This window comes from Trachemys scripta, chromosome 2 (genome assembly GCF_013100865.1).
Source record: "Trachemys scripta elegans isolate TJP31775 chromosome 2, CAS_Tse_1.0, whole genome shotgun sequence".
Classification (NCBI taxonomy): domain Eukaryota; kingdom Metazoa; phylum Chordata; order Testudines; family Emydidae; genus Trachemys; species Trachemys scripta.
Window position 1 is genome coordinate 40,307,187 of NC_048299.1, and position 26,799 is coordinate 40,333,985.

The 26,799-nt window shown below is 41.3% G+C and overlaps 1 protein-coding gene across 2 annotated transcripts in view; it reads left to right on the forward strand.

Annotated features, from left to right (window-relative positions):
• The window catches only part of FAM171A1 (family with sequence similarity 171 member A1), a 140,135-nt gene that overhangs the window by 66,624 nt on the left and 46,712 nt on the right, over positions 1 to 26,799 (forward strand). For both annotated transcript variants that reach the window (XM_034760368.1, XM_034760367.1), the window contains exons 2-3: positions 11,878 to 12,105; positions 21,519 to 21,611. In XM_034760368.1, coding sequence (XP_034616259.1) covers positions 11,878 to 12,105; positions 21,519 to 21,611 — 321 coding nt within the window. The remainder of the gene's footprint in view (positions 1 to 11,877; positions 12,106 to 21,518; positions 21,612 to 26,799) is intronic.

Below are 26,799 nucleotides of genomic sequence, written 5' to 3' on the forward strand. Positions count from 1 at the left end.
CTTTTTCATGTCTAGTAAAGAATGCATATGTAGACTGATCTATAGATTATAAATAAAAATTCCCAGTTATCACTTTGAGGATTGACAAGTTCTTATCCCAAGATCAGGCCCAGTATTATTAAAATTATTATATCGTTGGGAACCCCGATGTGCACAGGTGCAATACTCACACTATAGGAACTCTTTTATATTTGCAAATAAATAATTTATAATACATTTAGCAAAGTCCCACACACTCTAACTCAGTAAGGTAGATAGAGATAATATAGAAAATACACCATCCCTTCCAGGATAGCCTGACATGTTAGCCATTATCATCTTCATCACTGTCACCTTCCTTATCTTCACCAGTGGCCATCTCTGGCCCCTCCCAAGGGCTACATCTCTCTTTCCTACTGCTCTGGAATGCCACTTTTATAATATGTTATGCTGGTATTACCATGTCTAAAACATATTCAATAGGGGTTTTTCCCCTCTTCCTTATTTGTATTTCCTCCCCTTACCAATGTTAAGGTGTCCATTTTCTATAGATTAGTGTATTTATGATTTCACCCCATTATCATGTACATCAGTTCGTTGCCATGGCACTCTTACAGTCCTATATTCCGTCCAAAATCTTCCAGAAGCTGGTGTCAGCTCATGTTCTGTGGTTGGCTGAAGTCATTCTGGACACAATTCCCCCCTACACTCTACTTCCAGTTTCCCAAAACTTATGAGTTACCTAAGTTTATCTATGCCAAAGTTCGTAGGCCTCAAGTCTCATGCTAACTGCTAAAGCCAATGTCTTACAGGATACAAGCCTGTAGGTCAGGGATCGGCAACCTTTGGCACGCGGCTCGCCAGGGTAAGCTAGTTTGTTTACCTGCCGCGTCCGCAGGTTCGGCCGATCGCAGCTCCCACTGGCCGTGGTTTGCCGCTCCGGGCCAATGGGGGCGGCAGGAAGTGGCGCGGGCTGAGGGATGTGCTGGCCGCCGCTTCCCGCTGCCTCCATTGGCCTGGGACGGCAAACCGTGGCCAGTGGGAGCTGCGATCGGCTGAACCTGTGGACGTGGCAGGTAAACCGTCCCGGCCCACCAGGGTGCTTACCTTGGCGAGCCGCGTGCCAAAGGTTACTGACCCCTGCTGTAGGTTCTTTGCATTACTGCTGAATTTAATAAAGCAGAATACAATGCAAAGCAATGAATATAATAGAGGTAAGCTGGCCCACTGGGCTATAATTACATGTGTGGCAAACTAAAGCCTTCAAACTCTACTTCTGTCTGCGCTCCCTGGCAGCAGCATCTTATAGTGCAGGGTGTATAAAATACAAGTTTTGGGTAATACTGAGTGTCACGCACGGTTCCTATAAAGATCAAAGCTGGGGCTGTTAATGTAACTATTGCTATTCATGAGTTTCATAGTCATGCAAGTTTCAGGTTAATTATAAACCCTTGCTTAATCACTTTACAATAGGGCATCAGAGTCTCATCTAGGAATTATGCATATAGCTTTCTCACTTTTAAATTAAAGCAAATTCCTACCATTTTTACAAGAAATGAATTTGTGGTAGCATCCTAGGTTGTAGCAGCTTGGGATTTGCAAGCCCTGTTTTATATATGGAACAGTCAAGTGATGAATATTTTCAAATGATCCCTCACCCACCCAAGTACATGCTTCTGCAGTAGCCTGGCTGTCACTGGAAATGGCATAGGAGTACTCTAGTTTACCTTCTGTTTAATTAGTGTTTTGTGCCTCTGGTTTAGAATACACATTTGCGTATTGTTAATATATAGATATATAAGTTGGGCTAAATGAATATGTTTTTACTTTTGATTTATAAGAAGGTGCAAGATTACTGCAGGAAGCACATACACAACTTAATATAGCAGAGTATTTTGGGGGGGGGGGAGGGATTCCATCACCACAAGACAAAATTGCATTTCCCTTTAGTTAAAAGCCTTAGAGATAGGCCTTGTACTGTGCCCTAAACACAAACTCTGTCAGACTAGCAAAGGGACTCAGTATAGGGGCTTAGATTTCAGGCAGCAGTGAAGTTAGGCACTACTACTTATTTTGCCTTTGAGTTCCTAGGAATGGAGACTCTAACAGGTGACTCTTTATCCTTGTTATGGGGCTTGCAGGTAACTCTAGTGTGCTGCTGATCTATGCCCATGAAGTCAAACTGCAGAAGTACAAGGTCCCCAGATATATTTACCTGCTAGCTTGTGAGCTTTGATAGAAAATCTTCCCTGTCTTTTTTTTCTAAGGCTGGTCAGCTATTCCATTTTATTACCTCTTTGTCTGCAAGGGACTCCGTTCACCCATTGTCACCCTGTTGCTCAGGGGAGTACAATTTATTAGGTGTGGGGGAGAATGCCCCCACCCAGTTGTGTGGACCAGGATTCAAACAGGGTGTGTGAATCCTTGCTGCTTAATTGTTGTTTTTTCTTTGACATAAACTTTTTCAGATTGCCTCTTCTCTAAAAGAGCTGGGTCTTATTAATTACACAACTAGCGGCATCCAATCCAGAGATATGGAAAAACCCAGAGTTACCCCCAAACAAAGCTCGCTGCATTTAGCACTATAAAAGGAGACAGTTTTTAATGCTAGATCTCAGGAGAACTTTTCATTGGCTATAAAAGCCTGCCTGGCAAGCTGAATGAGTGAGTTCTCAGCAAACAGGTGCTTATATTTGCTGTTAATACATTAAACTTTTCTCGTAAGATATCAGTTACCTAGTTTTAACCAGGATTTGTTTAGCTGCTTCTTTTGTTTTGGTTTGTTTAGCAAATTTTGTTAATAAATTGCCAGTTTGGCACCTGACACTTTTATTTGTAGAAGTTCGGTTCAATCATTGCCACATAGGAACATTTTGGCAAGTCACTGTGAGGTTTGCTTTTGCTGTTTCATGTGCTTGCATAATGCTCTTTACAGGATAAAGTTAGCAATTGAGAATTATAAAGAATTTGACCACAGCATCAGAGATCGTACAGATTCAGAAATCAGAAGCAGACCTTTCGCGCTAGATCCTCTGCTACTGTAAATTGGCACAGCTCCACCGAAGTCAATGCCAATTTAGAACTAGCTGAGATCTGGCCCAGGTGTTAGCACTCATGTCGTGTCGTGACCCACACAGAATATCTGCATTTTCCTTCCCTCTTTTGATGCATAGATGCCAAGGCTAGAAGGGACCACTGTGATCATTTAATCTGATCTCCGGTATAACACAGGCTGTAGACCTTCCCCAAAATAATTCTTAAAGAACCAAAATAATTCCATGTATTAGATACCCCTATAGCAGGATTGGTCCCTGTTTTGTACATGTTTTGTCTGGTTTTGATGTGGATCCTTTACAGGTTTGCTTGATTCACTATTTGATGTGGTTCATGTAAATGCAACCTACCAAAACCGCTTTCATTAGCCAATTCAAGGTCCATATGTTACTGGCTGGTGGATACATTTTTTATGCACACTCTTCCTTGCCCCACACACAGCCACTTGCATACACTTACTCTATTATTTTAAAACCTCGATTGTTGGTTAAAAAAAAAAAAAGACTTCTTGCTATTGTATGTTAAATAAATACTTGAGCTGGCATTTGTGACAAGAGGGTGTGGAACATTTCTTTTTCTATCAAATATTTCCCCCAAGATAAATGGAAATCCTATTGTTCAGAAAGGATGACCTTACAAATGGACCAAAGGTTTAAAGCAAAAAGAGGAAAAACTTATCCATTTGTCATGTAGGTATCAGAACCAAGTGTGTTGCCAGTAAACTTAAACTGTGTGGAGGAAGTAGCTTTAAATAAAGTTAATAACTGTGTTGTTGTTTTCTTTTTAAATGAGCAGACTGTTTTCCTTTCCCTTTTTTTTTTTTTGTCTTCTTTAATCACAATCTAGGAATTTAAACAGCTTTTAATTTTGAATATCCTGAGTTTGTCCCTGCTTAGGGAAGTCCCAACGATGCATAATTACTGCCTTGATTCTGTAAAGCTTATCAGAAGCAGACCTCTGCCTAGTTGACATCAGTGTGTCTTTGCACAGATGTAGAAGGGTGTTCTCACAGATCAGTTTGTAGAATTGGGGCCTAAATCCAATAGGAAGCTACAGTGCTTTACTGGCTTAAAGTTACAACTTCATTCTATTGTTGTTGTTTTTTCTCTTTTATTTTCAGTAGAAGTTCTGATACTTAGCACTTCTTGGGATCAGGCCCTTCAATTGTATATGCCGTTATTTGCTTATGTCAGTAAAACACAACGATTTTCAAGAGGCTGGTTTGCGAGACTACACTGACTGGCCTCAGTTCTTGAGGAAACTGGTATCTGATAAGGGAAAACATGATTCATGAAACACGGCATCAAGTGGGTTCTTCAAATGACGTTTAGATTTAGTAAAAACTCTTAAAAAGATTGAAAAGCCAGATAGGATTTTAGGTTTGAATGTCAGTGTTTAGATTTGGTTTTCCCAAATGATAACCTTGAGGATACTGGTTTTCTTTATATAGCTGAGAATAAATTTAGTACTGGAAATTGAGAGTTATAGTTAAGTGACTGCTTTCACTCAAACTAGTAGTTTTTGGCTTGTCCTTGTTGTAAAAACAAATAGGATGTGATTGCTCGGGAGCACAAAGGAATGTAAAACTGTAAAGAAGACGACTCTGGCTAGTAGCACAACTGTAGTGGCTCTGATCCTGTCTCATGGATTAATTCTATATCTACTGCGTTACTAATTTTCTGGTTATTATCTGTAGTCCCCGTTTCCCTTTTGAATTCTTGAGTCCTAAGTCATAAGATTTTTCCATAGGTCTCTTTTAATACTTTATTATTTGTAAGCAAAACATTTACAACTGCCAGATTTGCCACCCATCAGTTTTCAGATCCATTTAAACAGGAGTCTGCAAAGCCTAAAACAAAAGCTCTCTTACTCTGCTGTTTTATGATGTGTAGAGAAGGCCTGAAAAGAGAGTGGTTGTTTTTTAAAAGAGGGCGGATTGGGGATTTGGGTCTCATCTCCTTTGTTTTTTCCTGGAAGATATTATGGATTATTGGAGAGCCAGTAGGACTATGTCACTCACACGTATTAAGGAAGCTACACCTGAGTGCATGAGATAGTAAGGGATTTTTAAAGCTTAAAACTTTTTAAATTAACCCCTATTTTATTGACATACAATTGAGTGAAAATATCTTTGCCATAGCTCCTTCAATTAATGGCTGTGAAAGCTCCCACCCCAGTTGTCTAATCTTCCAGATAGACCCCTAGCAAAATTCAGAGAGTCAAATCTTGATGATATTCCTGAAATGGGAAAGTTTAAAAAAAAAAAAAAAAAAAAAGCCTGAAAAAAGATAGCTCTGCTTCCTTTGTATGAACTAAGGTTAAAAACTCAATTCCAGCACCCCAACACGCCCCTTTGACTCATGTGTTGATGGATCTATTCTTTTAGAGTATTTTCTTTTGTCATTGCTGTGATGCTGGCAAACCAGGTGCCAGCTCATGCCAAGGCTGCGTTGACCATTGAGAGATGCATAGCGGGAAACCAGTCTGGTTCACCTGTGTCAGTATTGTGAGGATAGATATTAGAGTTGTAAGAAAGTTTTTGGTGTTTAGACCTTATGAATAGCTTGTAGGATGCTGCATGTATTAGTTTCACTTATCTGTACGCTATGTTTTAAAGCAATACCAAATGTTTGCATTGTAACCCTCCGTAACTCGTAACATGGTAACTCATCAAACAGGAAAGAAGCCTTTCTAATGCAAATGCTGGCTTCCTACACAAGATGTTAGGTTTTGCTCAGCCAGAAAGCTTTTGAAACCAAATGCACCATTGTGAGATACCAAAAGAACAAAGACTTTGTTAATTGAACTCCTCACCCCCTCTATGGGGAGGAGACCTGCACATAAACTCATCTCATCAGCTTGCACTCTGGGAAAAAGGAGATATAAATCCCTGACAAGGATAAACTAGGTACTTTTTTGCTGTTTGGGCTCTAAAGGGCCAAGAATCATTAAGCATAAGGAAAAGACACCCCCTCCCCTGATGTTTTACTGAGGTTAGCCCTAAAGGACATATGAAGTTTGCTTATCATAGAATTTTCTATTATCTTTTGGAATCTACAACTGTAACTCATTTGTATGTGTTATATTACCTGCTTTAATCTTGTAAATAACTCTCACTTCTTTTTCCTAGTTAGTAAATCTAGTTTATTACAGGATTGGCTACAAGTGTAGTCTTTGGTGAGAGATGGTACAATTGACCTGGGGAAAGTGACTGGTTCTTTGGGGAATATTGTTATGATTTTTTTATGTAAGGGACCATTGGTCACAAAGACTAGCTTGCCTGGGTGGCAAAATAGATCAGAGTGCCCAAGTGGACTGACTGACTGTGACTCCATGTTATAGTGCTAGAGGAGTTCACACTTGATACTGGATTGATGAAATCTAATTCTAGAACATACACCAGTTTGCGTTTTTTCCCCTGCTTCTTAATAGTCTGCCCTGAGGTTGACACTCACGCTTGTGAGCCACTCCAGAAGGTATGACAATAGCATTCCATCATTCATCTCTATTTTTATTATATAAATATATGCATTATTTCTTTTTCCCCAGTGTTCAATGATATTTTGGGTTGCTGAGTAAGAGGTTTTCTTTGTACAGCTGCAAAATTTCCTCAGAGACCAACAGAAACTATTGCTTATGGAGGTACCGGTTCAGCACAGGGAAATTAGCAGTAGGAGTTGCAGATAGTTCAGCATTTTGACACTGCTACAATAGTTTATCATCGATGTCTCTGTCTTGATGTGCAAAAATGGTGTATTTTTCAATCCTTTTAGCTCCTTACTAGAGTACACCTGGGCCTGCTAACCACGCCCTACTAGCTACCATGTGGCCAGCTAATGTGGTTTGAAATATATTAGCTAGTATCTTAATGAGCATCAGGACTTTGATCATGTTAAGCTAACTCAAGTGAACTAATGTGGTTGAAAAACAGGCATTGTTACACACAGAAGTTGCACTGATTTATCTTAAATTGGTTTAGAATCACACCTTAAGTTAAACCAGTACAACTTTCTCATGTAGACAAGCCTTCCTGTCCTTTTTGCCCATCCAGACAGTGCCCTGGGAGCATCTGAAAGAAAGGAGTTAGTATATAGCTGAGTCTCAGACTTGCTTTAGGCATATAAAATTGCTAAGGCACTGTAATTGCAATGATGCTGTGAACCTTAATTTTTCCCTCCCTTCCTCCAAGACCTTACCTATAGAATCAATAGACACTTTGTTTTCTGCTAGTTTTAATGAATGAACATAACTTTTGTAAATAAAAAGGCACAACACTAATATAGTTCTTCAGAAGACTGCTACTGACTCTTCTTCCGTAGTGCATATTCTCTGTGTACATCTTTCCCCTCTTCCCCACCCCCACCCCCCTGCATTCTCTGCTTTCTGCTCTTCATCCAATTTTCCAACCATGTTGGAGTCTTCCTTTGAGTCCCATATGTGTTTAATTCTAACGTGGCTCTCTGCTGTGGTATTCTGGTAAAATCAAGAATAATGCATCTGCTACATCTCCTCTGTCTATCTTCTTGATATTTCCAGCTGACAACTTTGCCAAACGTTTTAAATACTGTCTTCCTGAGTTCATACTGATTCTCCTAAAGCAGCTTTTACTAATTAAACACTCCTTTTTGGTGTATCTAATAATTCACTCTAAAACCTCACTGTTAACTTGAGGTCAGACTGTCTGATCTAGAATTGCTTACTGTCTTTATCTTTCTCTCTCCCCACCCTCCTTAAATCCCTCACTTCCCATCTCTTCCTTAAATAGAACTTACTCTAGTATTTCAGTTCTGGCTGTGATCTCTGTGCAGCAGTTAGATTTCCTCTGACTTTTCCATTTCTACAGAGATGATCTTACTACGGGGCCTCATTCTTAACACCATTTTGTTTTGAGAAAGGGTTTCCTGCAGCAATCTCTCGCCTGGTTGAAGTCTGTAATCAGTCTATTGCTGTGGAAATTGTTGTGATGCTGCAGGTTCAGTATTCGTGACTTCACTGTTGGATTAGATAAGAAGCAAAAAGGAGCTGTGGGGGAGGGAGAACCCTTGTTTAAGTAGGTCTTTGCGGGTTCACAATGTGTCATTTAAGATAAACAAGGAAAGAGGAACTGGATGTCTTTGTTCAATCTACAGGGATTTTTTTCCTCCAGTACAAAAAAAAAAAAAAAAAAGAGGAAGGAATAGATAAAATCTGAGTGAGTGATCTAGTGACATTGACTTGGAACAGCATTTCCAGTATGTTTTCCTAACTTCCCAGAAGTGCAGGATGCATTGCTGTCCAATGGCCTTTATTGTACCAGACTGGTAGCAGTATTCCTGCGGACAGTCAGATCTAGCCCTGATCTCTTACTGGAGAGAAAGAGTTACCTTGACACAGGGCTTTGTGTGGAGAAGAAATAGGAAGAAAATCTGAATGGGGTGTCCTGGAGGGGAGGACCCATAGTCCTCCACTCTCTTTTAGGAAAGAGAAAAAGATTTACATATAGATAGTAATAAAAATATCTTCATCACTTGTTCAATTCTATTAGTGATCGCTTCTAAAATTTTAAATTTTGAGAAAAATTTCAATATGTATGACATTTTGTCAGTTTTCACTTCTGGTCTCCTCCCCTATTCCATTCTAGATCTCTCTTGGCATATTATTAGTTCTAGTTGTTTAGAACTGTGCTTCTTATGTTACTGACATTTCTTGTTACCATAATGTTCAGTTAGCCTTGTTTCCTTGCCCTCCTTTTTTATGCATGCCTCGTTATCCTTCGCTGCCCTTGTTCTTCTAGCTTTTGTTAGGCAAGTCAAAAGGAAAAGAAATGCTAACAACTTGCCTATCTCACTTCAGATCTAAGAACACTTGTCTTCTGCAGATTTCAAAAATAACAGCGCATTTCACTCCTTGCCTTTCTACTTCTTAAATACATGTAGAAAAATAGTCTGTGACTAGTGTTTAAGGTGGGACTCCTTATGAGGCACCATGTGTATGGTTATACATTAGTGTCCGGGTCTACTGCAATACACGTGTATGTACATTTTTTTTTCAATATATGTTAGGATTTTTAACTATTAAATGTAAAACTGGGAACAAACCCAGAATCTTTAATGACCAGAATATACTTCATGCTGATTTACTTTAAACTGGCACCCTTGGTTGCCAAGTTACAAAATGAGGTGTTTTGGCGATGATGAATTAAAATGGGATTTTTGTTTAGGGCTTTCTGGCACTTAGCATTCTTGCGCTTGTAAGTGCAGTCTTTGGCTATGTCTCCATGGCCCCGCAGTTCAGACTTCAAGGGTGTGAATTGCAGTATGCACTAGGGTGTTGCGCTCTGACTGCTCCCTGTGGACACTTCTGGCACAAACTAAAAGGTATCTAGTATGCATTAACATGCTGCATAAACGCAAACTAGTTGTGACAGATATGGTAATTTCCTGCAGTATCCTTGGGAGACCTTATTGAATTAAGTTTACGTTACTTTGGGTTCCATTATATTAAATAAATAGTTTATGTGTTATTGCAGGTAGCGATCGTATGTAACTTCTCTACGGGGGAGATGTGAGACCTAGGGATTCAAAGGACTATATTGAACAATGTGCCAGACAAGAATGTGCCAAAGTGCTAAGTAGTTTTTCTGGGGAATATCTAGGGAGGGGTTAATGCAAATTCCCCACCTCTGGTTGTGCAAAAACCCAGCCTTTCGAAGCTATGCCCTGATGAGTGGACCATTGTCTGCTGATCACCTGTTGCATGAGGCCTCTATCAAAGGCCCAAGCTTTACAAAGGAAAGACTCAACTATTCATGGTGGTTCTGGTTCAGAATCTGAGACAGTTTAGAATTTGTAATCACGGGAATATCCTGTTGTGGGTTTTGAAGGACTGACACCTACCATAGCCTGAGGCTGGAGTTGGGGTGACCTCTGGTAAACGTTTTTGCATGGATGTAGGTTCTTTTATCATTTTTAATTATGTTTTCTCTGTAATGCTTTCACCTTGAGAATAAATGTGCTTGCTCAGAAAGAACTGTGTGGTATCTTGTGACTGCAGCAATTATGCCGTTCATAGTCTCTGGAGAGAAAGCAAAGCACATCCGCTGGCCTTTTAGGCAGTCTGGCTTGCTGGGGAGAACTGTGCAGCCTCAAAAGACTCCAGTCAGGAGGGAGGGAGATGCAGGTCTCTACCCACAATAGGTGATGGCTGAGGAACTGGGAGCCTGACTGGGTGCCATCGAGAGACCACAGAGAAGGAACGCAGGTGCAATTACCTTGAATTGTGACTTCTTAGGTACCTTCTAATTTGCACCTGCAGGATCCACACAGGGGAGTTACAGTGCAGCACTGCACTCTAGTAGATACTGCAATTCACACCCCTGTAATACGAATTGCGGGGCCATGTAGACAAGCCTCTTGGGTCTAAATTTCTGAAAGGACCTAATATTTTCTTGCTGATGCATGGCCCATAAGGGGAGGTGCTGTTACTTGAAGGATTTCATTAGACAAGTTTTCATCTTCACTAGCATACTCAATATTATTTAACCACTGAACTTTACAGGAAAAATTTGTTGCCCTCTTGCTTTACTTGCTATTATTTCTTGCTGCTTTAGTGCCTGTATGTACAGTTTAAAATAAAATTGAAATGGTTAATACTACAAAATATTTATACATGCAACAGAACTTAATCCCCCTTACTGTTTTATATAAAAGAATTAGTGCTTATTTATAAATATAGTTGAAGTGAAAATGAGGTCATGCTCTGTTCCTTCTGCAGCACATGAAGAAATTAGTTGCATTTGGAGCATGAGCAACATGCTTGTCAGTGAGGAGTCTGGCTGAATTCCCATGAACAGGAAGGCGAGGGTTGCATCAGATTATCTCAGTGCTTTGGGGAATCGGGTATGCGGAGATAGGGGGAGGGAGTGGGATAGCAGCAGATTTGCGTAAAATGGGAGAGTGGGAGGGATGGGTCAGGCCCATACTTTGGGGAATGGGAGGGAGAGGATAACAGATGGCAAAGGGGAAGCCTGAGTAGTGCTTTAGTGAAAGGGTGGAACCATTGCTAGCACTTCGAGCGCTGTGCTGAACACAGGGCATGGCTGCTGCTATGGTAGTGGCTATTGGAGTGGGGTCAGTCGGGGACTATTGTGGGGAGGGGAAACTGTCCTGGAAATAGAGGAACTTGGTAGCACAAGCCGCACAGTGTATATCTGGCTTCTTATCCATCAAATGCAATATGACGTAGCACATATTTTAAAGGCATAAGAGTGCCTCTAATTTGGACAAATAAATTGTACATCTGAAGGCACTTGCAGGAGTAGTTAGTTTCTGGAGTAAGGACAAATTAAGCCACTCCCCAGTAAAATGCACCATTGTGGCTGTTTCTGAAATTCTAGTGTGAATAAAGTTGTTCTGCCTCGGGCCATTGCTTTTTGCTGCTTATGCTGACTGGTTGTCTTCTGCCCAGATACTATGGTGATGGGTGCAGTATAAGCACCTCAATATTCTGTGCTAACAGCAGAGTAAAGATCAGGGGAGCATGGCAGGTATCCTGCAGTGTGTGACAGAACCCATACATATAAATGATATATATGAAACATTGTGCTTGTGCATGCAGTACTGGCAGGGGGCAGCTCTATAGAATTAAGAAACCTCTCTGGAGGACCATGACCTAAAATAGAGAATCATAGGTAGGGAAGATTGATAGCAATATACATCTGTATGTCAGAGATTACCATTGAGCCCCGTATCTTACTGTTAGCATCTTAGTTTGTTCTAACTAATATTACGTTTGCGCCACAGCTCATAGAGAGCCGAGAAGCGATCGTTTTCCAAGGCTAATCATTGTGGTTGTCTGTCATTACAGAAGTGACGCTGAAGGTCCATGTAAGCGATGCCAGCACACATCAGCCGGTAACTGAAGCCTTCATTGAGATTTTTACCAACCAGATTTCCATTGCCTCTGGAACCTCAGGAGCAGATGGCACTGCCTTCATCAAGTTTCAGTATAAGCTGGGCAATCAGCTGATTGTTACTGCTACTAAACATGCTTATGTGCCAAATTCTGCACCATGGAAACCCACAAGATTGCCTGGTAAGAGATGTTTATTTTTGTTCGGAGGTAAGACTTTGCATCTAACGGAAGTTACAAAATTACGTGTGACTGACTTAACACTTAGGATTGTAACCCCGGGTGGCTGTGGGGAGAAAAATATTAGAGAGGCACACAAGCACCACTCATCTGGACATCTTTGTAAAAATTGATCTAAGTCCTCTAAAATCAACACGCTTAGTCAGATTTCTTTTTGAAATTTGGTGTGCTTCAGGAGGGTGAAGAGTGGAGTTAGTGACTTAGATTTGGAGTCATTTGAGCGAAGAGTTCCAGAGATATAAACCTGAAACAGGCACTTGAAAAAGAAGTTTCTAGGTTGGGGGAAAGGGGTATAGCTAAAGAGCAAACTATTTATGAGATGCCGGTCACTGTGGTCTCAATCTGTTGAGTTTTACCCAAGGCAGCATGTGGCATCCACTAAATATTTGGAGGACCCAAACTGAGAAAAAATGTTAAGAAAATGTACTTTTTTTTTTTATACACTGTGCTTTTGCTAATACAAAATGGCTAACAGGTTTTCATTCCTGCCATTTTATGTGGTTTAAAGTGTGCCTTTTGTAAGTGCTCTTAAATCCAAATGGTTAATCAGATTGCTTTGAAATTTGGTGTGCCTCATGGAGGGGCAGGGTATTGTTTGTTAGTGACCAAATTTGGGGTCAATTGGCTGAAGGGTTCCCAAGTTACATCCTGCCACCTCCCCCACGCCCCCAAAAAACCCCAGTTTCCTTCTGCTCCTTTATACTGTTAAACTGTGGGGTACTAATCACTGGGTGAATCACAGAGCTTGTTGAGTTTGACAGTAAGCTCACCCTGGATGGCTCTGAACTGACCCTTCTATTAACATAACTACAGACCAATTAATCACAAGCCCCCACCTAAGACAAAAGGAGTTTTGCACTGAGTGGCTGGCGGTGGCTACAATTTGTGAGTCAAGGGTGGCCATTTGATTTTGGGAGGACTGTGGGTGGGGAAATTAGACATGTGAATGCTTCCTGAGAGGGGAAGAGTATTAGGGGGCAGAGGAGTGGAGGGATTTGGGGGAGAGGGGTTTGGGGCTGCAGCGAGGGGAGGGGGGTTATAGAGGGGCATAAATGGGGACAAATGAGAGAGGTTGGTATGGTTAGATAAGGGGTTCTCAAACTTAATTGCATTGCCACCCCCTTCTGACAACAAAAATTGTCCCCCCTCCTGGGGTCGTGTAGTAGAAGCCTGAGCCTGCCCGAACCACACTGCCCCAGGCACGGGGGAGGGCAAAGCTGAAGCCTAAGGGCTTCAGCCCCAAGTAAGGGGGTGTAACCAAGTAAGGCCTGTAACCTGAGCCCCACTGCAGAAGGCTGAAGCCTTTGGGCTTCGGCCCCAGGTGATGGGGCTTGGACTGAAGCCCTGGGCCCCAGCAAGTCTAAGCCAGCCCTTGCAACCTGATTAAAATGGGGTACCATTCCACTTTGGGGCCCCAACCCATAATTTGAGAATCACTGGGTTAGATGTTTGGCTGTGTGTGTGTGTGGTGTTTTTGTGTGCTGTCCCAGCTCTGCGCAGACAGCTGACCTTAAGCGAACCACCCAATGACCACAAGATCTGTTAAGGTACGAAGGCACCCAGCCAAGTTTATTGTTGATGAAGCATGGTACTAATATCCTACAGACTCTACCAACCACTAATATATGTATTCCCATAACAATGGAACAGCTCAGTGAACGGCAGGACTTTCCATTCCTCCCCAGGCTAGACAAAGACATTCCCTCTGGGATACATTTTTATACCCCAATACAAACGAAGTTATGTACTGCCCCACTGACATAGTTAGTTACTGCCCCCTGACATGGCTAATCATCACCCATAACCTTATACATGTTGCTTCAATTAAGACATCTCTTTTACATACTGTGATCCTGACCTTATCTTTTAGGGGGGGAGGGTCAGTGTGTTCCTAAAAAAAATAAACCAACAAGGAGTCCGGTGGCACCTTAAAGACTAACAGATTTATTTGGGCATAAGCTTTTGTGGGTAAAAAACCTCACTTCTTCAGATGCATCTTGTATGCCACTATGAGGTTTTTTACCCACAAAAGCTTATGCCCAAATAAATCTGTTAGTCTTTAAGGTGCCACCAGACTCCTTGTTGTTTTGTGGATACTGTGACAAAGTTCCTCCACTCTCTTGGTGGGTCCTGTGCTTATTGGCAGATTTTCTTGCCTCAGAGATTCACCACGTGGGTTGGGGAACAGCCCAGAGACCTTCCCCTCTGGAAGAACCCACAGTCCAGGTCAATTGGGAGGTTTGGGGGGAACCCAGGCCCACCTTCTACTCCGGGTTCCAGCCCAGGGCCCTGTGGACTGCAGCTATCTATAGTGCCTCCTGTAACAGCTGCATGACACAGGCATTGGCACCCTAACATCAGGCTTGTCTGATTATGTAGACTCTGTCCTAAGACCCTACGCTACCAGCACTCCCAGCTATCTTCGAGACACCACTGACTTCCTGAGGAAACTACAATCCATCGGTGATCTTCCAGAAAACACCATCCTGGCCACTATGGACGTAGAAGCCCTCTACACCAATATTCCACACAAAGATGGACTACAAGCTATCAGGAACAGTATCCCTGATAATGTCACAGCTAACCTGGTGGCTGAACTTTGTGATTTTGTCCTCACCCACAACTATTTCACATTTGGGGACAATATATACCTTCAAGTCAGCGGCACTGCTATGGGTACCCGCATGGCCCCACAATATGCCAACATTTTTATGGCTGACTTAGAACAACGCTTCCTTAGCTCTCGTCCCCTAACGCCCCTACTCTACTTGCGCTACATTGATGACATCTTCATCATCTGGACCCATGGAAAAGAAGCCCTTGAGGAATTTCACCATGATTTCAATAATTTCCATCCCACCATCAACCTCAGCCTAGATCAATCCACACAAGCGGTCCATTTCCTGGACACTACTGTGCTAATAAGCGATGGTCACATCAATACCACCCTATACCGGAAACCTACTGACCGCTACACTTACCTACATGCCTCCAGCTTCCATCCAGGACACACCACACGATCCATTGTCTACAGCCAAGCTCTAAGATATAACCGCATTTGCTCCAATCCCTCGGATAGAGACAAGCACCTACAAGATCTCTATCAAGCATTCTTAAAACTACAATACCCACCTGCTGAAGTGAAAAAACAGATTGACAGAGCCAGACGAGTACCCAGAAGTCACCTCCTACAAGACAGGCCCAACAAAGAAAATAACAGAACACCACTAGCTGTCACCTTCAGCCCCCAACTAAAACCTCTCCAGCGCATCATCAGAGATCTACAACCTATCCTGAAAGATGATCCTTTACTCTCACAGATCTTGGGAGACAGACCTGTCCTCGCTTACAGACAACCCCCCAACCTAAAGCAAATACTCACCAGCAACCACACATCACTGAACAAAACCACTAACCCAGGAACCTATCCTTGTAACAAACCCCGATGCCAACTCTGTCCACATATCTATTCAAGTGACATCATCATAGGACCTAATCACATCAGCCATACCATCAGGGGCTCGTTCACCTGCACATCTACCAATGTGATATATGCCATCATGTGCCAGCAATGCCCCTCTGCCATGTACATTGGCCAAACCGGACAGTCTCTACGCAAAAGAATTAATGGACACAAATCTGACATCAGGAATCAAAATACTCAAAAACCAGTGGGAGAACACTTTAACCTGTCTGGTCATTCAGTGACAGACCTGCGGGTGGCTATATTACAACAGAAAAACTTCAAAAACAGACTCCAAAGAGAGACTGCAGAGCTAGAATTGATATGCAAACTAGACACAATCAACTCCGGTTTGAATAAGGACTGGGAATGGCTGAGCCATTACAAACGTTGACTCTATCTCCCCTTGTAAGTACTCTCACACTTCTTATCACACTGTCTGTACTCGGCTAGCTTGATTATCACTTCAAAAGTTTTTTTTTTTTTCTCTTAATTAATTGGCCTCTCAGAGTTGGTAAGACAACTCCCACCTGTTTATGCTCTCTGTATGTGTGTATATATATCTCCTCATTATATGTTCCATTCTATATGCATCCGAAGAAGTGGGCTGTAGTCCACGAAAGCTTATGCTCTAATAAATTTGTTAGTCTCTAAGGTGCCACAAGTACTCCTGTTCTTCTTTTTGCGGATACAGACTAACACGGCTGTTACTCTGAAAGCTGCATGACAGCTACAACTCCCTGGGCTACTTCCCCATGGCCTCCTCCAAACACCTTCCTTATTCTCACCACAGAACCTTCCTCCTGGTGTCTGATAACACTTGTGCACCTCAGTCCTCCAGCAGCACAACTCACTCTGACTCTCAGCTCCTTGCACCTCTTACTCCCAGCTCCTCACATTTACACCACAAACTGAAGTGAGCTCCTTTTAAAACCCAGGTGCCCTGATTAGCCTGCCTTAATTGATTCTAGCAGCTTCTTCTTAATTGGCTCCAGGTGTCCTAATTAGCCTGCCTGCCTTAACTAGTTCTAGCAGGTTCCTGATTACTCAAATGCAGCCCCTGCTCTGGTCACTCAGGGAACAGAAAACTACTCATCCAGTGACCAGTATATTTGCCCTCTACCAGACTCCTGTACCCCACTGGTCTGGGTCTGACACAATACAGACTAACACGGCTACACCCTGATACTTGACAGTGTGTTCCTGTTATTCTTGGGGAATGTTTTTGTAACATCCTTGATATTGGGATGTTCTGATACTACTTGATATCAGGATGTGCTTTTATGAGTACTCTGTGCACTTCTTAGGAATGTGTATTTCTGTAATAACAGCCCTCTTCACAGATTCTGTGAGCAGCTCCTGCCTCTTGCTCACGGCTTGTCTTTGCTTTATATTAGTAAAGCTTTGACTATTACTTTAGCTCAGGCCTCGGGCCTCATGCCAGGCCTCTGATACAAGGGCTTATGCCTCTGATTCTCTTCCTACTACAGCTGGGGGCTCAGATGAGGGAGGCATGGCACCTTCCAGCTCTGCCAGTGCACCCCAACCTTGCTAAATATGCACTCCACTGCTCTGCCAAGGATCCCGACCCACTCTCCTTCTATCCCCCGCTCCTCTGCCCCCCAACTCCTCCTCCCTTCCCAAGAAGCATTCACATGTCTAATTTTTCCCCCAAAGACTTTGGGGTACATGGGTGTTGGGGTGCACTGGCAGAGCTGTGGGATGCTGGAGTGTTGGGGTGCTTTGGCAGAGCTGTAGAGCGTGGAGGCATGGAACTCACATCACTGCCATCTTGACCGCTGAGGGCAAAGAAATATGCGTGCTGCCAGGCTTGCCAACATATTGACTCTGGGAGATTCTTGGAACATGAGGTTGCAGAAGTTTGTGGGGGAGCAAAGAGTACACCATGGCATAGGGATTGTTGACTATGGGCTGATTTGGGTCAGTACACAAATTGCGGGACATGATATATGCAACTGCCTAAATCACATCTTAACTCCTATCAACAACATACCTTTTTTTTTTTTTTCTTGTTCAAAAGACTAGGAAGTTCACTGGCAAAATACTACACTAATGCAGAGTCAAAGTTGCTTGGGGGTATGTCATCCCCTTGCAGAATGCTTTGCTCAGCAAAACTCAAACTTCTGAAAACCTGGAAATGCAGAGTTAAGGTTTCTCATGCAACCTTAACTCTGACCTCTTTCAGCAGTGATCCAGTATGCCCCATTAACACACACAGCTTTACTCTGCCGGCCCCTCAGTTTGCTCCCCGGCCCAGCACTGCTTGAGAGCCCGAGTTCCAACCTGAGTCGCAGTGTCAAAGCAATGTCTACACAGCTATTTTTAGACTTGCTCTGAGATGCAGTGTAGACATACCCGGGAAGGTTAAGTGACTTTCCCAAGGTCAGACGGCAGGTCTGTGCCTCTTCCAAAACTGGAAACTGCTTTGGTGGTTATCCTTTTTCTGTAAAAACTCCTTTAGTTCTATTAATCACTGAAGTCTCAGCTTCTTTAGCATTCTTCTTATATTTCCTAAAGACACAACTGACCTATCATTAGTGCATGCATTGCCAATTGACTCTTATATGTTTTTAATTTTTCTCTTTCCTCTCCTGTTTCTTTTGAATAAAGCGTGCCCTTACATGGCATGTTTTCTTCTGATGTTAACCTTGAGAGAGGGCAATCAAATGTGATGCTATTGTTTTGATAAGCCATTGAAATCTGATAAGCAATGGCTTTGTATACACGTTTTATCAAGACTTTTTTTTCTAGGCAGCTGAAATAAGAGCACATTTTGGAAAAACAAAGATTTCTTTGGCCCTGGTCATTCTTCCATGAAGTCAATAGGCAATTTGCCATTGAGTTCAGTGGGAGCAGGATCCACCCTTTGTCTTCTTTACCTTGAACTTAATCCCTCTCCTGATTAAATGGCCACGCAAAACATTGCAACTAGATACATATAATGCAGATTCAGTATGGCCAAATTGAAAACTTTCTGTACTTTGTCCCTTTTAGAGAACACCATTATTCAGTAGTTTCGGCCCCAAATACTTAGGGTTTATGGAGGATTTTTTTAATTACAAAACTGAATATTAAATGTTTGATTTTTTTTTTTAAATATAAAGAATATTTTTAAATTTAAACATTCATGTTGGTGTTTACAACCCAGTCATTGCAGCGCTCTCCTAGTTCATGAGAACCAAAAAGTGAAGTGGACTAAAAATAGAAATGAAATTGATCAGTCCAAGCTGAGTGGCATACCAAAAGTGAACAAACAGCATATTTAGGCTCTGATCTTGCATCAAATTCTACGTCTGCAGAGCCCAGCACCCAAATGGATCTTAATGTCGGGCCACAGTTTAAGTGACTTCTCAATTAAGTTCCTAAAACTTACTTAGTAGTAATACCGAGTGTATGGGTCAGGCTCTGCTGTGTGCTTTGCCACACAGACCAGGTATACCATTCCAGGCAGCAATCAAGTTTGTTAATCTTAAATTGTGTTGGGGGTGGGAAGAAAGGGGAGATTCACTAATAAAACATAACACTGAAAGGCTATGCAGCCACTGATCTAGTGATGCTGCTATAATAACTTAAGGTGAAAGTGTCCGGGGGGGAGGGGGTGTATTTTCATAATTTGTGCACAAAGTAATTTGGTCTAAATATCAACAAAAATAATTACCAGGATTTCGCCACTTAGTTAGTACTTCTCCTTAAATTACTTAGCTGGAAGCTGCAGGAGAGAAAAGATTGGGGAGGGGGTTGGGGAGAACTCTTTAAAAAAATTATTTTATGAACACAGCAAAATTCCCTCTCTAATTAAAGATTAATTTAGACATTGTTTTAACTATTTATAAGTGCATAATAGAAAAGACACTATTTGTACTACTTGTATATCATGCATGTTGGGGTTTTTTAATGACTTTGGGAATTACCTTGAGTGTGAAAGGTGCTGTGTAATCAAATACAGTGTATATGTATAATAGATCCCTCTGTCTGATGAGCCAGCTCTTTACACTTCAAAAATTCTATCTTGTTCTAATAGAACTCTCCCAAGAACGCAGTAGGAGAGACTCAGATTACCCAAAATAAAGGGAAGGTGTTGCCATTGATGTGTCTTCATTTTGGTTCCCCAAATGTTCCCAAACTACTTGATTATATCCTGAGCTCCTAATGTAAAGAACATATTAGAATTTACATCTTGGGAAAAAGAGCTCAGGGCACCTCATTTGTCATGCTGAGAAAAAGCCCAAGGGAAGTTCAAAGGTTACCTATGCACTGTGGCTCAGCATGTGACGGGAAAGACATTGGCACATATTCTTGTATTCAGCTCTCCAGGGTGCTTGAATTACATTGGCTTTCACTCCTACAAATTAAATTACTGGAGTAAGAGCAAACAGTTTTTCTAATTGTGTGGCTTTTATACTACCTTCTCTATAGCTCTTCTTTTAATGTGCCTGATGTGTAAATCCACTTTGACATGTAGAATATTAAAAAGGAAGTTCTTATTATGAAATAGCTGCAATTTGAGTTATAGTCAATTTTATTCTGTGATTTCACCAGTACTCACGTGAACTAATGAGGAGTTACGTTTTATTAAGTGGATATGGTCAATGTATTTCTCCTAATTTAAAAATGACATTTCATATTTTAAAAAGTATTTTGAAAGCTTGAAACAGAAATCCAATGTATTTCTGTTTTGGTTACAACAGGGTCTTTATTGGTGCTGGGGTAAAAGAAAATATTAATTCAGAGGAAGATTTTCTAAAGCTCCTAAAAGTCAATGGGTCCAGTGCCCCTAAATCGCTTAGGGTCTTTTAAAAAAATCTCTTCCTCAGATTGTGGTAACATACAAAATATTCTAGGCACTTTCCAAATACAGATTAAGAGACAACACCTGCATCAAAGAACATAACATCCATGAGGAATTCCTCCTCCTCTTTCCCTCCTCCCATCCCTAAAGCACTGGAGCGGATGCAGAGCTGCTCCTTGCTGTTGCTACAGTCGCAGGATGAAGTATGCTCAAGGACTGCTGTGGTACATATCCCTTGCTCTGCATGCAGAGAAGATTTGGCATGCAGGTGCCTAGTGCCCACCCACACAATTCCACCAAGAAACTCATGTGTGCTAAGGCAGATGAAGCCTTTGTTTCCATTGCAGCAGACTTTCTGCATCCTTCTCATTTTCTATACCACATAGTAGAATCACGCTGGTTCTGCTGCATATAGGACCTTCTGTACTGGGCTGATGGTGGGTGGGCAGGCTCAGTTCTGTAAACACTCGGGAGTATTTTGCAAATAATAAAAGGTAAGCACAAAAGCTTAACTCACGTTGATACAGAATCACCACAATACTTTGCACTTTTATAGTGCATTTCATCTAAGTACCTCAAAATACTTCATAGTTAAACCTTACTACACCTTTCTGAGGTAAGTAAAATCATTTTACAGATTAATCGACTTATGCCCAGGTAGATTCCGGGTTTCGCCTAAGATTACATATTAAGTCATTAGTGGAACTGGAAATAGAAGCCAAGAGTCCTGACTCCGAATTTTCTGTTTCGTACTCTACTTCCTCTCAAGTGTGTTCAACTTCACCAGAGGCAGAAAGTGAAATATGTTGTTTGGATCAATAACAAATTAGTCTGTCAACCTAGTTACTTGGTTTATAAAACACACCTGAGCAATTTTGTGTATACAAAATATTTGCTTTTCAGTCTTTTTATAGTGTTTTGGACTGACTGTCCTTCTAAGGGTAATAGAGAAAAAATATACTTTTGTATTCAAGAGAATTGTTAACAAAGATGAGAGAATCTTGGATTTAGACATCTTTTTAATAACAATTTTAAAAAAAAAGAATTCAAATATATTCCACTCAAACCACTTTCCTTCTACAGTGTTTTCTTCTCTGAGCCTTGGACTTCTTCCTGAACGATCAGCTACTCTAATGGTCTATGACGACGTAGTCCAGATAGTCTCGGGATTTCAAGGTATGTTTGTTTGTAGAAGTTGGAATTGGAATTTAAACCATATTTAAAAAACAGTGGATGAAATCCTGGCCCCACTGAAGTCAGTTGGCCAGGATTTCAGCCTGTGTGCTTTAGAGTTTAAATCTGGGTCCCTAATCTAGATCATGACTTTGTTAAATTATTTTATGTCAAAGTTCAACCCTGTCAACATGTCAGTAACCTGAGGGTAAACCAGTTTGAACTTCAATGTATACAGGAGTTCTGGTCGATCTCCCAGAATTTCTGCTATTCTTCTATCTCAGAATTTCTTACCTTTTGGTATATTAAATAGAGCTAGAGATGGAAGTTCCAAAATCTTTATTGGCTTCTTATTCTGTCATCTAACATCATGGAACCATGTTTAGTTATAAAACTTGTATCTGCTATTCAGTCTAATTTGCTTCCTTCTTACTGCTGTGATTACTGTGGTTGGATTTAAAGGATAAAGTATGCGGCATAAAGACCTCATCACATGACCACAAAAATGCAAAACTAATGTAGCGGCAATAACAATCAGGTGGACACACTGTTGCGACTTCTGAATGTACAGCTGAATAGCAGAATTGAAGGTTAATTCACCCACCTATTTATCTGTCACTCAAGTACTGTAAATTAGACCCAGGTCTAATTTCATTAGAATGATTTGATTTACTGAGGTTAGTCTGTTAATGAAGCTCTTACAGATGCTTTGATAACCTTCAAATTAAAGCCAGGACCTCTTTCTGCCTGTTATCTTACCTGTGCATGCTGGTAGGAAAGCATGCAGTAGTTTTCCATCTAATTTTTAAATATCCTCTTATCAGAAAATTAATGAAAAACAATGAGTGTTACTTTTCTTTACTGTTTTGTAATCCTGTAAAATGGCCATGCCCCAATGGAATATTAATATAATAAGGATTTCCTAACATTTTTATGGGCAGAAATCAGCCAGACACAATAGGCTTTTCGTAAGTGAGAACTCTGGTGTGGAAGAATCACTAAACAGATTATATAACTGATGGGACACTGTTAAAGAGGGCTATATAACAACCCAGCTATAGTACATGCATTCTGCAGTTTGAGAGCTGAGGTTATGAATTTAATTAATAAAAGGCAGAGAAGACATTGAACCTCCAGAGCCTTCATCAGATAAACCATGAAACAAGGGTTACAACATTATTCTATTAGCGTGCCGGTGTTAGAGATTCTCATTCTTCTGCAAGTTTGCTAACAAATTTCACAATTCACTGTACAATAAAAATCTTTTCATGGAAAATTGAGGCTAACAGCTTCCTTACAGCTTCCCTTGCTTTGCCTCTTTGAATAAAGATGGCTTGGTGAGAAACAGAAATGCAAACAGTACCTGTCACACCCATCTGGCTGCCACCCCCACTTTTTCTTGAATCAGAACGTCTGAAGAAGAGAAAGAGAGGCAGGAGCACAAAGTATCCAAAATGCTGTTAACTATGGAAATTGGCTGATACCTAGATTCCCATCTTCTCAAAGTAAAAACCGCTCATAGGAGCTATGCTCTCTTCTTAACTTGGGAATTCTTTCATATCCTTATTTTTCTGTAAAAACCAACAGTGGACATCTGTATTTCTCTTATGTTGAAACATGAATGGGGAACAACATAAGCATTTAATCAAGAGCTGGGAGGGGCTCTCCCTAATCCCTACCCAAAACTTTTATGGCTTGATTCTTCTCTCATTTATACTGAAGTAAAACTGGTGTAGATTCAGTTACTTCAGAGGAGTTAATCAGCATTTTTCCCAGTGTAAACGTAAGAGCTGAATTGGGCTTACTCAAACCACTGAGATTATATACAGATTGGGAACTCTACGGCGCAGTGATCAAAGATAGAGAAGAGCCTGCCCAGCACAAAAGTTACAAGTTGACATTGAATAATTAATAAGATGAACAACTAAATATGCCTTTGAGAAGTTTGTTTTCAAGTTTGCTTCCAACCTCATTCTCACGCTGAAGGTACAATTCACTGCTGTACTCTGGAAGTAATTGCGCAGATGGAGTTTGCCAAGCATAGGTTCTTTAAGGTTATGCAGAGGAGTGATGCCATCTAAAATGGGCTAAAATACCAGTTTATCAACAAGCAGGGTTGAGTACTCAATTTATGGGAGCTATAGAGATCTTCTCTCTCCATTAATACATAAAAGTAATGTCAGGCATTCTTTACAATATCTTCCCTACGCTGTTGCACTAGGCCAACCATGCTTCAAATGGAAACACATTGAAACACAAACAGCAGAATGACTCCACACTGCCTACCCTGAGCTGGATTACGGTTTGACCTGGCATTCACACTAAGGACTGCCTTAAATCGTTTCTGAGGAGGGGCTAATAGCATGTGAGGATATTGTGAACTGGGGAGTGTGGGGGTGTGTGTGCAGACAGGTGACTCTCAGCCGGTGAAATAAGGAATTTTGCCAGCTTAAGGAGTTGTAAGCTCTGACAGCTGACTAAGATGATGGCTATGAAAGTTGACAACCCACTCTTTGTGCCAGTGGCACTTGATCTACAGAGCCTCTTCAAAGATTGGGAGAAACTTGCGCCCATTGCTGTTCCTCTGAGCCATTGGTTGAGGTGCTTTTTTTACTTAGAACCAAAAGTGTAGTTCAGTTAATCAGAGACACAAGTTTTTCACCTTGATACATTTCTCCAGTGTAGAGAAGGCCTTAGCAATATGCATATCTTGCACTAATAATATGTACTGACTCTTTCCATTAAAGAATTTCAAAGCATCTTACTTACAGAATTATGCCTGCATTTGAGGGGTAAAGATCGGTAAATATTACTATTCTTTTTACAGCTGGGGGAGGGAGGGGAGAACAAGGCACAAAGATCTTAAGTGATTTACCAAAGGGCACATAGCCAGTCTGTGATCAAGAACTCAAAGTTTTCTCAGTCCTATGCTACAAGACAAAGTTTGTACCAACTTTATCATCTGTAGTATTTGAGGAAAGTGAGATTCACTTTAAATGTTTTGCCCCTTGTAAAAATATTTTCAGTAACAAGTTGGCAGCACTCAGCTCTCACAGGCTGTGCTATATCAAGTTTCCTTAAAATATAATTTATTACTCTCAATAAATTATTGTGCTAACTGGCTCAACAAGAATTACTTTGTTTTTTAATTCTTAATTACATGAATCTTCAAAAATATAATATTGGTACTTGGCAACTTGATTGATTAATCTTAATTATATCCATACACCGCAGCCTAAAATCCTGCAATTTTACATTGAACTGTTACAGAGATAATCCTAATTCTGCTTTCTTTTTTGTTGTTGTGTTGTTGTTGTGGATCCTTATCCATTTGGAACATATGCACACACAAAGCAGTGCAGGCAGAGATTGTTGAATGTTTGAACAGATCTGTCCCTGAGGTACAGCAACTATTATCATATTGCACAGCATTGGGGAGATAAGTTTTTTTTGTTTTGTTTTGTTTTGTTTTTTTCCCCTTGAGTTCATTGAAGTTGATGTCTTTAGTCTGTAATGTTGCTGTATTCCATTTAGGCCTGGAAACTGGCTAAGAGAGATTTCTTCCTGTTTCAGAAATGTGTTTAATTGCTGTATTAACCATTTAAGGATAGTATTAGTTTTAAGAAATTGGTACAATTATTTCAAAAACATTCCAGTGATTGAAAACATTTTTTTTTTACTCAGCGTTACAGTTTTCCTTGCAAAATTATCAACTTTCAAAATGTTGCTTTAAAAAAAAAAAGGGTTCAATACAATTGTGTGGGACAAATAAAGCTTTGTGCATGTCATCAGTGTTTATTTGGGAAGCAGATGAAATTAAAGCTAAACTGTTTGGATCCATCCGTGTACAGATGCTGCAGTCTTTGTTCGGTGGCAAAGCTTGAATTGTGTGAAATTCTGTGTTTTGTTGTAACAATAACTCATGTCTGGAAACTAATTAAAGAAAACTGAGAGGCGAGACTAGACTCCTGGTTAGTGGCTTAAGCCTTAAAAATAAGGTGCCTGACTTACCACTCGTACATCAGTTATTCTGTGAAGTAACTTGGTTGACTTCAGTGAAGTGACCTGCTTAAAACTGGTGTAACAGTGTGGTGGAACAAGCCCATCCATATTATGGTTTGGGCATCTTAGAATGGTCATAATTTACAGTCAGAGCAGAGTGTTGTTTGGCTCTTGATCCTGTGTCACTTAGGGAGCATCCTTTGAGTATTGAAAAGAGCTCTTGGGAATAAAGTAGCTTTGCCTCCAACAGCTGTTTTAAATCTCCATTTGCTTGTTGTCTTAAAGCTTGCAGATGGGGCCTTGCTGAGTGCTGCAAGAGATTGTGAATGGTGAGAATCCTTTGAAAAAGGTTATTGGTTTCCTAAAGTGGATGTTTAAAGGAGACTGTTCCAGTCCTCAAACTTAGGACTGGAAATGGAGGTAGTAAGAGTCCTCCCACAGCCTAGTAGACATCTTGGCTGCGTTGGCCCCGTCAAAGGTGGCTCTCCCTCCTTAGTTAAAATCCTTTGTCAAACCCCATCCTCTCTGCCCCCCACTTCAAAGAGGACAAAAAGAAGTACTTTGTCCCTGCCAAAGCTTATGAGTACTTGTACTCTTCCCCCCCCCAAACCCCCAGCCCCAGGGTCTCTGCTGGTATCAGCAGCCAATGAAAGGACAGGCAAGTGCTGCAAGAGTTGACCCCCGAGGCAAAAGACTCAGAGAAACTAGACCTCTTTGGTAGAAAAGTTTATTCTATTGGCAGTTTACAGTTTCACATCTCCGACCCACAGGCATTGCTAGGGAGGTATGACTTCAACATCTGGGACTCGCTCCCTTAGGAATCCAAGCAGGAGTTCTCTAGAAGGGAAGGTGATAGTCAGGGCTTCCTTGCAAGCTGCCCTGGATGTAGCAGATAGATCTATGGTGGCCATGCTCTTGGCTCCAGTCCTCTGGCCTACTGGCAGAGGTCCAGCAGTCCCTTCAGAACCTCCTGTCTGAAGGGTCCTTACTCTTCTCAGAACAAACAGATGTGAAGCTCCCCGGCCTGAAGGACTCCAGAGCCACCATCAAGTTCCTGGGTCTGTATGCCTTTGAGGAAACATTTCAGACCCAACAGCCCACCTGTTTCTCAGCTATGCTGCCCTGTCAGGACCCACACAAACGGCAAAGTAGAGTCTTTAGGCACAGGCAACTTCCCCCCTCCTCATCA